This window comes from Carassius auratus, chromosome 8, assembly GCF_003368295.1.
Source record: "Carassius auratus strain Wakin chromosome 8, ASM336829v1, whole genome shotgun sequence".
In the NCBI taxonomy this organism is placed as follows: domain Eukaryota; kingdom Metazoa; phylum Chordata; class Actinopteri; order Cypriniformes; family Cyprinidae; genus Carassius; species Carassius auratus.
Window position 1 is genome coordinate 17929412 of NC_039250.1, and position 17218 is coordinate 17946629.

The window sequence follows — 17218 nt, forward strand, 5'->3', positions numbered from 1 at the left end:
CACCTACCAGCATAGGTGAAAAATATTATTTGGGGTAGAGCTTCTTTCAGAAACCGCATGCATGCTGTTTGTTTAAGCTTATGGGAGGCAATAAATGTGAAGATGCATGTGTGATGCCAGAGATTCTGTTAATAAAAGGAGCAATTCACTCCAAAATGAATATCTGATAGCAGACATTACATGCCATTTCTGTCAGTTTATTAGGTGACAATATGTTTCCACAGAAAATCTGTTTATGATAAACTACTCCTCTTTTGACTTCTGTTGAAACAGACCAGCTTCTCTTCTTGCTGTGATCCCACCACCCTTAAGGGTTAGTTCGCCCAAAAATGTAAATGAAAATTATGTCATTAATAACTCACCCTTATGCTATTCCAAACATGTAAGACCTCCTTTTATCTTCGGAACACAGTTTAAGATATTTTAGATTTAGTCCGAGAGCTCTCAGTCCCTCCATTGAAGCTGTGTGTACGGTATACTGTCCATGTCCAGAAAGGTAAGAAAAACAACATCAAAGTAGTCCATGTGACATCAGAGGGTCTGTTGGAATTTTTTGAAGCATCGAAAATACATTTTGGTCCAAAAATTGCAAAAAAGACGACTTTATTCAGCAACTGTCTTCTCTTCCATGTCTGTGTGAGAGAGAGTTCAAATCAAAGCAGCCTGGATTTCCGGTTCGCGAACGAATCATTCAGTTCACCAAATCGAACTGAATAATTTTAAACGGTTCACATCTATAATACGCATTAATCCACAAATGACTTAAGACTTTAACTTTTTTTTAAATGTGGCTCACACTACCTCTGAGTTCAAACAAACCAATATCCCGGAGTAATGCATGCTCTCAAACTTAACACTGACTGAACTGCTGTGAAGAGAGAACTGAAGATGAACACCGAGCCGAGCCAGATAACGAACAAAACATTGACTCGTTCACGAGTCAAGAACCGGTTGCATCGGTGTTCGGATCACCAGTAGTTCTTTCGGACAGTTTGATTCAATATACCCGTTGAAGAAAATGGTTCACGGGTTCTTTTGCGCTTGACGTAATGGCGTCATTTGCGATGATTGCCCTTGATTCAAGCCTTCGGTTTACCCGCACTCATAACACAGAATCAGTTCAGAGTCAATCACCAAAAGAATCAGTTCAATTCAGACGCTTTGTGTGTCGGTCTGCTTCACGCTGAATCACACTTGCGCAGTATCATCAGCTCCTCGGTTCACGAATCGGACGCGTCTGACAGAAATGGTTCTTGACTCGTGAACGAGTCAATGTTTTGTTCGTTATCTGGCTCGGCTCGGTGTTCATCTTCAGTTCTCTCTTCACAGCAGTTCAGTCAGTGTACTGTTTGAGTAAATGAATTACTCCGGGATATTGGTTTGTTTTAACTCAGAGGGAGTGTCAGCCACATTAAAAAAGTTAACAGCTTAAGTCATTTGTGGATTAATGCGTGTTAGAGGTGCGAACCGTTTAAAACGATTCAGTTCGATTTGGTGAACTGAATGATTCGTTCGCGAACCGGAAATCCAGACTGCTTTGATTTGAACTCTCTCTCACACAGACATGGAAGAGAAGACAATGCTGAATAAAGTAGTTTTTGCTATTTTTGGACCAAAATGTATTTTCGATGCTTCAAAGAATTTTAACAGACCCTCTGATGTCACATGGACTACTTTGATGATGTTTTTCTTACCTTTCTGGACATGGACAGTATACCGTACACAGTTTCAATGGAGGGACAGAGAGCTCTCGGACTAAATCTAAAATATCTTAAACTGTGTTCCGAAGATAAAAGGAGGTCTTACATGTTTGGAACGACATGAGGGTGAGTTATTAATGACATAATCTTCATTTTTGGGTGAACTAACCCTTTAAGGTACGTTAACACCAACCAAATGTAAGATATTTGCAGGGCCACACATTCAAGAGATTTAGCAATTTTCTGAATGAAAAGTGTTTAAAAGCAAATCTTTTTTTTTAATTTTTTTTTATTTTTTTAAGTTCATTCTTATCTGCAGTGTGATTTTTATAATAATGGTATCTGTCTTTTCTTGAAGCATATCCTGAGTGGTGACTTTTATGTTATGTTTTACTGTTTGGCTAAGAATTTATTAGCATCCTACAAGAATATATTCAATTCAAAAATCTTCTATTCACAGATTTGCAGTTAAGCTGATGGATTTCATTCCGTATACACATTGTAGATGTACCTCTAAAATGTGCTGTAGACCCATCAAAATAGATGTTTAATTTTTGATATCAAGTAAAACAGTCCCCTCTGCTGGTCACTTTAAATACTTATTACACACACAAAAAAGAGACTGAATCAACTTCAGCTTGTACAGCGCACTGATCTTGAAAACCCATCCATTACATAAACTAGAATATGTTATGATTTACTGTGACATCAGTCTCTTCACACAACCCTTATTTTCCCATGATACGTAATTTGATTTTAATAATATAAATGCCAGTAATATTAATATGGTCTTTAAAAACTTATCCTATTCATACTTTATATATGAAAGTGGGTTTTGTAATTGTAATTTGACATATTTTATATATGAAAGTGGGTTATGTAGTTGCAAAGTAATGCATTTTCTTCACATCATTCTAGAGAGTAGGTTCAGACCGAGTGAAAGAAATGATAAGAAGAAATGATAATGAGTTGGAATTCAAGAATCAATATTAGTGGTAAACAGTTACTATACCTGAGATTTAAAATGATCTTTTAAAGAGAAATCCTGCACCATTTTTTGTCAGGTTTTCTAACCTAAAAATGGACTAATCCTAAATTAGAAGTTAAAATTAAATTAAATCTATTTTTTTTTTCTTCAGAAATCCGATCATCGTGTTACTGCGACTGTCTACTGCAAACTGTTCTGCATGAATGGTCATAGTCCAGATATTTGGGGTGTCACCTGGAGTAGCAAGTAGCAAATTACATTAGTGTCTATTATGGAGTTAGTAGAGAGATTGATTTTTCCATATGCAACTACAAAATGTGATGAAAACTCACCAAATACAAAACTTGAAGTTACAACTGGTACCTTATGGTTACTGGTTGAAATATATCCACTCTTGCAATAACACAGAAGGGTGCTTGTGTGTAACATGCAACGTCATCTACATTTTACACTATTTCACTTCAGTGTGCACTTTTCCCCCCAAAACACACACATTCAATCGACTTGTGATCTCCTATAATCCTATGAGTGCCACTTAGACAGCAGATTAAAAATATTTTTAAATTATAAATTAATATTATAATATTGTTGCAGTGTTCATCTTGTTTCTTGGTTGTTTTCTACATTGCAATGGACTATTTTTTTTTATGGAAGTTTTAAACAATAATTGAATAATTTCAAGCCAAATCAATCTTTCATGTGCAATTATATTCAATGTATTTCATGATCATGACAAACTTTATAAAACTGTAAAATGTCCCTATGTTATAACCAGTGTAAATTAATATAAAAAGTCTTACCTGACTTTGGCTGTTATGTACAGACAACTTGCAAAATAGTAAAACCCAAAATGACAAAGAATCTTGATAAAATCGTGATATTTCTGACAAAAAATTAAAATAATAATAGTGATTTGATATTTTTGACATATCACCCACCCCTACGTGAAATCTTTGAAAATGGTTTAAAAAAGCACATGGTGCCATAGTTTTATTACCTTAGAGTATCACAGTGACTGTCTTTTTGCAGTAAAGGACCTGTCAAAGTTTAATGAGTGGGAAGATGACATGAAGTGACGACGCAAGGTTAGCTGTATTGAAAACAGATGAGCGCAGGTGAATATATAGCACCCGATCGGGGGAAAGTTAATGCGATTTTGATGAATGATAAGAGCACACGTTTTAACATATTATTTTATTATTTCATACTCAGTATTTTTAACTTAAGCGCTGCAAGCATGCATACTGCGCCGGACACAACAGATTTTCTGATATGCAAAACAACAACTTTAGGAGTTCCTTAGCTTAATTTCTGTTACTGTGGCAGCCAACAACAGCACAGCTTAACTCTGCTCACATTTTTATATCTAGTTACCGTATTTTATCAGTCGCACCTGAGTATAAGTCCCATCAGTCCAAAAATATGTCATGATAAGAAAAAAAAACATATATAAGTCGCATTTGACTATAAGTCGCATTCATTTAGAACCAAGAACCATGAGAAAACATTACCGTCTCCAGCCGCGAGAGGGCGCTCTATGCTGCTCAGTGGTAGACTACAGGAGCAGTGAGCAGCATCTCTGGCTGTATAGAGCGCCCTCTCGCGGCTGTAGACGGTAATGTTTTCTTTTGGTTCATTTCTCTCGGTTCATGCCAAATAAATTTTGATGAATAAGTCGCACCTGACTATAAATCGCAAGACCAGCCAAACTATGAAAAAAAGTGTGACTTATAGTCCGGAAAATACGGTATATTGAAAAAAGTTCAAGTTTCCAGTCAATCTTTTTTTTTTTTTTTTTTTTTTTTACAAACTTTAAGTTGGATTTCTGGAGAAAAGCCATAGCTGTCCGGGAAGATGGCGAATAGCAGCAGCAGTACATACTATTTGCATTCTGATTGGTCAGATCGCCTGTCAGTCAAGTGCTTTGCAGATGGTCAATAACATTAGCTTACAACAAAAGCACATTTTAAAGAAAGCAGAAAATACTTAGTTATATTAATTGTATATATTAATCTTTAAACTTAATATACATATATTTATTGTAGAAATAACAAATGTGAACAAATATAAATGGCTGAACATAAATATACATTTCTAAAGCCACATTTTCTTTTCTTTTTAATTCAAAAGCTAGCTTATTCCTTATGATAACAGCTATACAAAGTGGCCAGGTTTACAATGCAACTAAATGTGCTTGTCAATTCTCCTTTTAGTGCTTAATCAACTTCTGTTTCAAACACTTCAAAAGTTTTTTTTTCCTCTCTTATTTTTGCTTTTTTTGCAAAAGGGTGTATTCAATAGCCTATAATGTATCACATTTGTATTTTTATTAGAGAAATACACCTCTTACAACAAATGTATTGCAATTTCTTTGCAAGCACACACACACATTTTCACATTTCTTTTTAATTCATAATTAGCACCAAAAATATAATTCTTCTTTACATCAATAAAACGTAATCAGATTAAACGCTAGTAGATTCAACTCTCTGTTAAATGGAAAAATAGGCCTCATGGCACGCTTCTTGGTGTATTTTCCATTGTGACTCCATGACTTTGACCAAATGAGTGAGATGGAAAAGTTAGAAATTTTTACATCTGTGTCAAAGTTGCACATGGTGAAACTGTAAATTATGGGATTCACTCCTGTATTTAAATGGGGTTGTCTCTCCTCTAAACTTTACAGTGTGTATGTGTCTGTTTATGGCTATCTGTTAAGTGCTCATTTCACTTGTTTAATTTGTTTCATGGTCACTTCAATCCTCACACATATAACTGGATATTCTCTCATCCCATCCTATTCTGTGTTTTGTGTCAGAAATAAGATGGTGAGCTGTGATGCTTCTGCAGCTGTCACTGCCTCTATCTCACTAATTACTGGAAAGGAAAGACATACAGAAATAAATCACTATTGTGCTTTGAGCTTACTTTAATAAATAATAAATAATCTCCCAAGAGCTTTATTTGTCATGAAAGCCTTGTGTTGAGCTGGTGATGCTTTTCCACATTTTACACTGCCTTCAATTCAGTGAAAACAGAGTTCCAGTTTTCTTCAAAACATTATTGGTAAGAAAAGTATAAAGAGTTTACTTTTGTGAACATAAAATTTAAATAATGAAACCGCTTCTATAAGGTGTACTTCCCTCTGATTGCAAAACTTTATTTAAATATCAACTGCCCCCTCTGCTGGTCACAGGAAATACCTCCATTCACAACACAGTTCTCTTCCACAAATTTTTGTGGAAACCTTTCCAACAATGGCTGCATGATTTTGAGAAACTGAATTGCCTGTGTATTTATTTGAAGCATATCCTGAGTCATTTGAACGGAAAGAACTGATATTCCTTCCAGGTGCTGTGAAGGAAAGGTGTTCAGATGAACCTTTTTCTTCTTCATTTCAAAATACGAGTAATAAATTCAAATGTATAAACCTCTGTCAATTTTAGTTTCAGGATCATGTGACAGCTTGTATCTTATGTTGGTCAGCAGACATGTTACCCTGTAGCCCAAGACCGGTTTCCCACTGAAGCTAAGCAGGGCTGAGTCTGGTCAGTACCTTGATGGGAGACCTCCTGTAAAAACTAAGTTGCTGCTGGAAGAGGTGCTAGTGAAGCCAGCAGGGGGTGCTCTCCCTGTGGTCTGTGTGGATCCTAACACCCCAGTGTAGTGATGGGGACACCTTACTGTAAACAAACACCGTTCTTTGGATGAGACGTTAAACTGAGGTCCTGACTCTCTGTCTGCAGTCATAAAAAATCCCAGGATGTCTTTCGAAAAGAGTAGAGGTGTGACCTCGGCATCCTGGCTAAAGTCACCCATTGGCCTCTGACCATCATGGCCTCCTTACAGTCCCCAAATCTACGAATTGCCTTCATCACTTTTCTCCTCTGGCACAATGTGGCTGCCCTCGCATCATCCTGGTGGAGGATGATGAAATTCCCCCCTTTCATGAAAAGTGCTATATAATGTAAGGAATTATTTTTATTATTAACTGAGAAGTCCTTGCAGAATCTTAATTTAAACTAACCATACCCTTAACATATATTAAACATGCTCAGATAAAATAGATGAGGAATAAAACAGTGTGACCTTGGACATGTTTTGACGTACACTCCAGTTGTTCCTTTGTGCTCAGTTCACTTGTTTGGATTGTTTCATGGTCACTTGAATCACTTATCACTGGATGCTCTCATCCCATCCTACAGTACTTTGTATTCGTGGTTTCTGTCAGAAATGTGATATGGTGAGGCACGTTACTGGCTACTGATACTGTCATTGTCGCTTACTGTATAGACACAATAACACATTATAATATTGCTAATTTAATATTTAGCTAACTACTGTAGTTTTCAACTCAGAAAATTGTTAGTTGGTTCACACACACACACACTGTGAATTATGGGGACTTTCCATAGACTTCTATCCTTTTATACTGACCAAACAATATTTTTCTATCCCCTAAACCTACCCCTAACATGAAACCTGTTTGAATTGTTATACTTTCAGATAAACATTATTTAGCTTTTTTAAAATAAAAAATGTAAGGTTTTACTATCTTTGTGGGTCCCCCGCAATGTAGCATAAACAAGCCAACACACACACACACACACACACACACACACACACACACACAATGTCCCAGTTTATCACCATCTCAACATTATTATTATTTGTCATTAGAATGATACTGCTAAAATGCCTGTGCTTCTTTTAAGCATGAAAAAAAGATTATTCAAATGTAATTATTCATTATTTTGATTTTACTATATTCCATATAGCCTACTTTGTCGTCTTGTTAAAATATTAAAGGGGGAGGGGGGGGGGGGGGTGAAATGCTATTTCATACATACTGAGTTTTTTACACTGTTAAAGAGTTGGATTCCCATGCTAAACATGGACACAGTTTCAAAAATTAAGTTGTACGTTTGAAGGAGTATTTTTGTTCCAAAAAAACCTCTTCCGGTTTGTCACAAGTTTCGGAAAGTTTTTTTTGAGTATGGCTCTGTGTGATGTTAGATGGAGCGGAATTTCCTTATATGGGTCCCGACGCACTTCTGCCGGAAGAGCGCACGCTCCCATATAGCACAGCACTGAGAGGCTGAGCACAGACAATCACTGATCAGAGCGAGAGCGTCGCGAAATGTCACAGAAGAAGATGTTGTCATTAAACTGCACTTTCCACATGTACAGCTTAAAAAAAAAAAAAAAAAAAAGATGACATAAAGTGGAACTTAGTCATTTTCCAAAACCGCTAAGCAAATATATACCGTTTCAGTACATACCACATAGAGACGCCTTTGCTGATGCTGCTCTTGTTAAATTTCAGCCTCTGGATCTGTGTCACAGCTTCCACATGCTCTCAACTCAAAAGCCTACTGGCGCTCGTGATTCTTTAGCTCCAGACTATATTTCTCTTATAAATATAATAAAAATAAAGACTTTTTGGAGTTATGAAGGATGCAGTACTCTATAGGTACTCAAGATTAACAGGATATTGAGCGAAAACGAGCATTTCACCCTCCCCCCTTTAACACAACGACAATGCATTTAAATATTGAAATAACATTACAGTGACTTGGTATATTAGGTATGAGCTAATATAATAGCATACAACTAGCTATTATCATTACTAAATCAAACGTACATGATAAGATTCCTGTATATAAATGTGTTCGCCTTTGTAAAGTAATTACTGCAGTTTGTCTTACCTGACTATATATGGGGGAGCTGTCACGTTTGTACTTCAACCACGCAACAGACTGAACTGAAAACTCTCAAGGAACTGAAAACTCTCACGTTGTCACGTGACCAATATCTCCTCTATCGAGTCCAGTTTGTCTTGGTCTATTTGATCATCCTCCACAAGGGGGCGCAGGGACTAACTCCCCCTCTAAACTGTCCCAGTCTGGCGTACCAAAACAAATCCTCCATCCTTCCGTGCAATGCGATCCCACGCCGCCTTCCGGCTCTCTCAGGAAGTTTGTGGGAACCAGCCTGTGATAGTGTTCGTAGAAAGACTAAAGTTTATCCGGGGGTAACGTTACAGGTGTGAGGAATGGTGTCCCGGTGCAATTCCTGCAGGATATAACTTACCAGCTAAATAAAGAGCGACTCTGCGGTGGTGGAGCCGAGCGTTAACCCGCGATCGACAAGGACGCTGGCTCCGGTGTGTACCGACAGACAGCAGCGAGGGTTGAGCTCAGGATCCCAAACAGCTCACACACAGGTGGGACCCAGACGGCTGCTTGAAGGTGAGGAAAATGTGCGTAAAGTGAAAAGTTGCGCTTCTGTTTGTGTTTACCTTCTTTATCTCACGCTGCTTATGTTGATCTTCAGACTAATGACAATAAAGAAGCAGGCTAGTCAAGTCTGCTAACAAAGAAACTCACACGCGAGCTATTTACTTTTCTTACCATTACAAAATATACCACGTTAACCATAATTTACGCCAAAGTACCATAGTTACTGTATGTATTGTTACTGCAGCAAAACTGAAGTTTTCTCAGGAAAAGTAACGTATTATGGAATTAGTATTAAGGTAAGTTAATAGCTTGTGAAACAATAGAAATAAAACAAAATTGCAAATCTTGAGAAAGCTCCTTACACTGTTAGCAAGGGACCATGATAGTGACCATAATAATTCCCACACTGCAACCATGTTGCATCTTAAAGGGCTTTGTGCTTCGTTTCACCATTATATGGATGGAAACATTGTTTGCTTTACGTTTAAGTAAAAGATTTTGTGTCCTTAAGTTTACAGTGTACATTCATTGTGGTGGACTGATGCTTGTTTTTTTTATATTTTTATAAATAATTATTTTTATTTATTAGTATAACTATTATTATAGTCATAATAAGCATGGAGTTGTACTGTAGCTGTTTATTTCTGGTAGTTGTTAATCAAGCTTTTCTACAGTGAGTCAAACTGTAGATCTTTTGTTATGGTCTGTGATTTTGTTCTTGGTGACATTGTGACACTGTATGTGTCACACGTTTCTGAGTCAGCTTTCTTCTGTATTGAAACATTCTGCATACAGTACGTGACTTTAAAGGGGACGGCATCATCAACACTGCCATTCAATTGTTTGGCACCACTAATTTAGAGTTTTTTTCTTTTAATCTGCAAGGATGCTGTAAATTAAACTAAAATGAATTTAAATAAATTTAATAATGTTATAAAATATTTATTTTTCAAATACATTTATATTCATAAAATAGTCCTGAATAACTGTTTTTGATAATAAAGACTGAAGACTGGAGCAACGGCTGCTGAAAATTCAGCTTTGCCATCACAATAAACATTTTTCAAATATTTCACAGTATTACTCTTTGTACTTTATTTTTGATTAAATAAATGCAGCCTTGGTGAGCACAAGAGACTTCTTTAATAAACATTAAAGGGATACTCCAAGCCCAATTTTTTTTTTTTTTTTTTTTATGAATCACTTACCCCCATGTCGTCCCATAGACTTCCTAGTAAAATACACTGTCAAGGTCCAGAAAAGTATGAAAGTCCTTGTGGCGAGTCTGACACAGAAGAGCGTACACAGTTTGCGTTTAGCAGGTGTTTTCCAAAATGGCATTACTGTGATGTGGGAAGAGAAAGAGGAGAGAAATTGTAGAATAAATTGTTATTTTTGTTTTCTTGTCGCTTCATAACATTACGATTGAACCACTGATGGCAGATGGACTATTTTGGCAATGTTTTCATACTTTTCTGGACCTTGACAGTGTAATTTACTTGGCAGTCAATGGGACAGTCTCAAGCCTCCCGGTTTTCATCCAAAATATATTAACTTGTGTTCTGAAGGTGAACAAAGCTTTTATGGGTTTGGAACAACATGGGTGTAAGTGCTTAATGACAAAATGTTCATTTTGGGGTGGAGCATCCCTTTCGAACTTACGAAGTGTATGTGTCTGAGTGGTTGATCAAAGTAAATTCAGTTGAATCTTAATCAGTTCACCCAAATACGGCATCCTTTACCTTTTTGGTATTCACATTTTTCTTCGTGAACTCCACTTTCCCAGTGGTTTTTCCTAGCAGGTGTGCTTTACATACAGAAATACACTGAATGATGTCATCTGTGTGTTCAGGTGATGAGCTTCATGTGTGTGTGCTGAAGCCCTGCCAGTCCTGCTCATTCATTAGTGCTGTTGCTCAGGTAGAGCATGGAAATTATTTTCTGCAAAACAGGTTGAACCAGAGTGTCAGTTGTGCACACACATGCTGAAAAAAAAAAAAAAGACAGGAAACATACTTGTGTAAATTGGTTTTAGGGCAATCACTTGGTCCTTGCTGATTTGGGTTCCTGCCAGGTTAGTTGAAAAATGGTAAATCTATAAAACTGATGCATTCAATCAAATTGTGCTCACTACCATTTTTAAAATTATTTTCAATTATGGCCTAAAATATTTTATTTTTAAGGACAGAAGTATTTTATTTGACTTTTAAGCACTTGGCTTTTTTTTAAAAATATAATTATCTTTAGTTCAGAGATTTTCTTTGCAAAGTTGGAAAGAGGTTGAGGTTCAGAGTGTTGTTCTTCAATGGCATTGCTCTGAAGAACCCTTTAAGCACCTTTATTTTTAAGAGTGTACCTTAGACATACTAGAGTGAAAGTAGATGTCTCTGCTTTTCAATGTATTCAAGAATTTAAAAGTAAACATTATTATTATTATTTTCGTTGCCTTGTACCTTACATGTGCAGTGACAATAAAGTTGAATCTATTCTAATTATTATTATTTAGCCTATTTTTAATGGACTGCAATCATGACAGCCTGTGGATTTTGATTCACAAAAAAATAAATAAAAATAAGAATTTGCTAAAAATGTACTCACTCTCAGGCCATCAAAGATGTAGATGAGTTTGTTACTTCATCAGAACAGATTTGGAGAAACGTAGCATTACATCACTTGCTCACTAATGGATCTGCAGTGAATGGGTGCCGTCAAGATGAAAACCCTAAAAGCGGATTCAAAATATCACAATAATACACAGTTTATCCACATGATTTAGTTCATCAATAAATGTCTTGTTGAAGTTAAGCATGCTTAGGCTGCATTTATGTAAGAAACATTCATCATTAAGGCATTTTAACTTTAAACCATCGCTTTTTGCCAAATTATCAGTTCTGTAATAATACTTCACAAAATGTTAATTGATGGACTGGAGTGGTGTGGATTACTTGTGGATTTCTGTGATTTTTTTTGGATTCTTATTCTGATGGCACTCATTCACTGCAGAGGATCCACTGGTGAGCAAGTAATGTAAAGCTAAATTTATCCAAATCTGTTCCATTGAAGAAAAAAACTAATCTACAAATGAGTCATCTTGGATGGCCTGAGCATAAGTAAATCAACAAATTTTCATTTTGAATGTTAAACTGAAACCGATATCCTGAAGTTAAAGTTAAATTCACTAGCAGAAGTGCCATTTCTAAACACTTGAATATATAGTAAATCAGATATTGTCTTGTCTTCACACTCATCAAGTTTGTCTTTAATGATGGTCCTTTAACACAGTTACAATGTATTGCCTTAGGACAGAGACTCTATGTTGTGACTGATGAGATGTTTCTTCACAAGCATGAACGACCAATGTTTTAGGCCAATTACTTTTTACTTAATTAGCAACAATTACTGTAACATGAGCTCAGTAAGAAAGTACTTCATTTTTATGATGATAGATTTATGTCATGGTGCTCACTGATCAGTAGCATGTTCCTTGTACTTTGATTATCTAAACGAAACTGAAAGGAGTAAAAAGTGACCTGGGTGGTGCACAGGTACTACTACCCCTCTCTTTTGTCTACTTCCCAACACTTTAAAATTCTTGTAAATAAAAATGAAATTAAACCAGCTTCTTCTTAAAAACAGTTGTTAATTTACGCTCTTTGGGCAGCTAATGCAGTGCCTGAGGACGGTGTTCTTGTTTATCTTTCCACTGGAATCTGATTTGATCGAGACATTTTTATAGCCATTCCTAGAGCTTGACTGTGTGGTGCTGACTTTCAGTATGTGGTTTTTAGTGTGGTTTCTGTTTTTTTAGTATTGGTTTGATGGCCAAGGTCAGGCCAAACATTTGACCACAACATGGTGGGAAAGGTTTGCACTTTGTGCTATATAAAAACATATGGTAGAACTGCTGGTAAAATATTTAAAGCTTGCCCATCACCATACACAATTTGGTTTATATAGTACAGTTAATGTATTTGAGTAGATATAGATTGAATGGTAGTGATTTCTTCTGTATAGTGTGGAAAAACGATAAGAAGTCATATTTTTCACTACCAAACAAAGAAATAACTAAATACATTTATTTAAATAATATTTATTTAAATGAATATAATTAGTATTTTATCTAAAAAAGAGAAGGGTATATATGTTTAGCACCATTATACAATTTTTAGTACTGTCACATAATTGACTGTCCTTATATAAAAAATTGAAACCATAAATATGAAAAAAAAAAAAAAAAACGTGTTTGAGGCGTAAGATTTGCTGTTACTAAGGAGTCTTCCAAGTTTTGAGATTTGCAGTGTGACGTAAGTACTGCTAACATTAACACAGAGGTGTAAAGATCTGTCTCAAAATTTCTAGGTTAATGGCTTTATCATGTTTGTGTTTAAATGGGTCTCCACGGGATGCCAGAAACGACTTCCCTAAACACTCTGGAGCTGAAGTTTTGAAGCTGTAGATATTAAACATTCCAGCTGCAGAGGCGTTTCCTGTCAACAAGAGACTGTCAGTCAGTGAATTTAGACCATGATCCTCCTCCTTTCCTTCCTTCACAGTTGTTCTCCCTCTTTCTGTTCATCTGTGTGCCGTCCCCCTTCTTCCATGTCACTACTTCTGTCCCCCTTGCGCAACCACACAGCTACGATTTCACTACGGGAGACGTATCGAATGTTTTGGTTTGCTTGGTAATCTGTAGATGTATGTCAGTCGTGCTGGTAAATATCTGGCTTCGATCTGTTTGTCTGCTTTCTGTGTGTTCATTTGTTTGTAAAAGAGACTGATTGAGTCTAATTTGCATGTTGCAAAAATTGTGTAGATTTTGGATACGTGTTTGTGTGTTTGAGTCTGTGCTGTGTCTCAAAAGACTTTGTTACATTCTCATTTGACTTTTCAATTATGATATTCAAAAACTTCAAAAAGCTCTACCACTGACAACGTGTGTGCATGTGTGGAGACTTCAAAATTACAAAGGACACCGATACCTTAATTGTGCAGAAGTAACTGTGTCTGACCATGCTGTGTTCCCTGCAACAGAGTCCGGCTCCGCCTCCTCTACATATGATATGACATCACTCTGCGGTTACCACAGAAACCAGGGCTCCACTGCAGACGGTTGACAGCCAAGCAGGTGAGTTATTATCGTGGTGTTGGAAAACTGCAGACAAAGCACAGTTTACTAGCAGCACAGGGAAGCATGGCAAACGCATGTGCATTTACACAGGCATGTGAATGTGTTATGAAACGCTCTTGCATTTTGATTAAAATGTGTGTGCGTGTTGTAAAAGTCTGCATGCCCATCTAAGTGTGAACACGTGTTTGTATTAGCACACGGCTTCCAAGAGTGACATGTGTATTGCATTAGGAAATATGGCTCTTTGGATCCTCCTGTGAATTCCTTTTGTTTGATGCGTGTTTGCCTGTAGTAGCAGGATTTTTTTATGCACAGACCCGATCTCTGTCTGGACTCTTAATTCAGCAAATTGATCCCTCCCTTCTGGGTAATGTCCAATCATACTGATTTAATACAGCCGTACACACACGCACTCTCACGGCGTGATTAATGATGTGTCAGTAAAGCGTTCGAAAGTGCTCTTGTGAGCTCTGTATCTGCAAAGGCAAAGTCCACAGCAGAGGAGAGGAAAAGGTTTAGAGAGCATTTTTCTTCAGCCTCATAGACACACCCCACCACAGCAACATTTCTGAGAACACTGTATTTGTTTGCGGTGTAAAACGATACTGCAGAGATTCTGCTCAGCTTGCCGGATTTTAGACTGGTCAGTGGTTTCAACTGACTACACACTTTTCCTGCAAACTTATCAGAGGGTTTGCACTGACAGCATTGAGCTACGATAAGTCGACTGGATATCATTTCCAATGAGAGCACGTGACAGTTGGCAGTAAAATAGTGTTAAACTGAGCTTAGATGTATGCAAATTAGCAACGAAGAGATTTGGTGACAAACAAATTGAGTGCAGAAAGTAATCTATTGCCAGATACAGTTTAATACCTGACAGTGTAGGATAGCCTTCTACAAACTGAAGTCCTAGTGATCTGCAATTTATTCTCTGTCAGAAAAAAATGTAAAATTTTGTTAGCTAACTTTGGATCTCTTTTGTTTCTTGTTTTAGGTGGTGCGATGGCTGCCCAGGTGGAGGTTGATGCTGGGCGGCCATGTGTGGTTGGAAGTCGTCTGCACCTTAGCCCTCTCATAGACTCTAGCAACAAGAGCTTGATGGAGAGTTCAGGTGGCACCCAGGGGGCACTTATTTTTCCCTCGGAGCCTAATAAACCTGCCCCGGGTCCCAAGCCTAGACTCACCCCAAAACCTTTCACTGTGGAAAAAAATCCCACTATACGGCCCATTCTTGCTCCTAAACCACAACCAAAACCAAAACCTGAACCCAGTCGACCAGTTTCCTCCAAACCAGACCTGCCCAGCAAACCTAAACCACAGCCAGCCAGTAAACCCAGTGTACCAGCTGCCTTTAAACCGAAGCCCAGCGGACAAACAAACAAACCTGTGGCCTTTAAACCAGCACCTACCATCGCTTCTACAGTTTCCAGCAAACTTAGAACAACCCAAACCTGGGATGTGCTGAGAAGAACAAGCTTTGGAGCCTCACCAGCTCGACCCAAAACTGATTTTCAGACCTCCACTCCTGATGCTGAATGGCCTTTTGCTTCTCGGAAGAAACAGCCTGGCCGTTCAATCACTCGTGCTAAATCATTGGGCTTTCTCTCAGAGATCGAACTGAATAATGAGGACACTAAAGAGGATTCTGGAGCCAAGGAGGAATGTTCTTCTACTGTTCTTCGCCCCCAATCTAAAGGTTCAAGACCCAGACCGGTTTCAGCTGCTTTCCTCCAAAACCCCACTATGTCTGAGTCTCAGGTTGTATCCCCTACCCCTGCTCCTCGTTGGACAAAGGGACGACCCCTTTCATCTGATCTTACCTCAAAGTTTGAGTCAATTGGGCTGTCTCTAAACCAGCAACCTACCAAGGAGGACGGCAAAGAAAACACTCCTCAAATGTCAGAGGATGTTGGAACTAAGACTCAAGAGAAAGAACACAGTGCTGTAAAGGCAGAAGGGTCAAATAAGATCCCTGTGCCTGAGAAAAGGACTCAAAAGATTGAATCAAAAGATGAGGACTCTAAACCGGAGGATACAGGAGGTAGCAGTATAAAGAGACGCATTAGTCTCCTCTTGGACTCTTCTTCCTCCTCCTTCTCAGTGGCACGTGTGGATACTCCAGGGACTGAGCCTCGCTCACCAGGGCTGTCTGTCTCTGATACTGATGGAGCAGTGGGGGTGAAACAGCGAATCAAAGAACTGACCGAAGAAGTGCCTACTACACTGTCACCACCCCAGAAGCCACAATATAAGCCACGTACCCTAGTATCTGACCGCACCAAAAGGTAAAGTCCAGTGGTTTTCAACATTCGTTACCGAGGTCTGCTAATAACAGTTGTATAATCCGTTATCAACCTCATGTTGTATGTAAATATAATCTATGTATTAAAATACTTAAATATGCACAGTTTTTCAGTATTTTAATGCCTTTGGGTTTTACAAATGAGTTGAAAAAAGTTGTAATTATGACATTCAATGGTTTTTGTGGGAATAAAATAGATGTGGTATGCAACATCTCTTTTACATCCTGAAAAAAGAAGCAAGTACAAAGGAAGCATTTTATGACTGATCTACATTATGTGCATAAGTGATTCTTTATGTATATTATGCTGACATTATGTGTAATTACGTCTCTAACCCCCCCCCCCCCCCCAAAAAAAGTACACATTTGTGTAGTACACATTTACAGCTGGATGGTACATAAATCATAATTAATGCCCATTTGCTTTTTTCATGACTCACTACTCATGATTCTTTACTTTGAAAATCAAAGCTATAATAATCTGATTTGTATACAGATTTGAAGCGGATCCTGAAAGCCATAGTTCCTATGAGCTCAAAGGCCCCCAGCAGGTTGAAGAAGATCTCAACAAAAAGGTATGGGAATATGAAACACTGCTATTAATAATACTGCCCCAAACAAAGCATCTTTGCAAGTTGCAGTTAGGTAGGCTTTGCATTTAGAAGTTTAGTTTTTCCATAAAATCTTTTTCTTTTTAACAAATGACATCAGAGTATACTATAATTGTCATAAGTCTTTCACAAATTGAGTGAACTAACTGTAATTGCTTGTTTTCATTTCCTTAAACATTTGTGGCAGAAGGCCCTGTTTAATGATTTTAATAAGGAAACATACAAGTGTTTTAATACTGCATAC

At 37.5% G+C, this 17218-nt stretch overlaps 1 protein-coding gene across 5 annotated transcripts in view; it reads left to right on the top strand.

Annotated features, from left to right (window-relative positions):
* The first annotated feature begins 8587 nt into the window (after positions 1–8587).
* Positions 8588–17218, top strand: part of LOC113107461 (calponin homology domain-containing protein DDB_G0272472-like) — a 47247-nt gene continuing 38616 nt past the window's right edge. For 3 of the 5 annotated variants that reach the window (XM_026269995.1, XM_026269998.1, XM_026269999.1), the window contains exons 1-4: positions 8588–8939; positions 13962–14055; positions 15056–16346; positions 16860–16938. In XM_026269995.1, coding sequence (XP_026125780.1) covers positions 15064–16346; positions 16860–16938 — 1362 coding nt within the window. In that variant the 5' untranslated portion in view covers positions 8588–8939; positions 13962–14055; positions 15056–15063. Of the gene's footprint in view, positions 8951–13961; positions 14056–15055; positions 16347–16859; positions 16939–17218 lie in introns of all 5 variants that reach the window. The other 2 variants (XM_026269996.1, XM_026269997.1) reach the window with 2 other exon arrangements.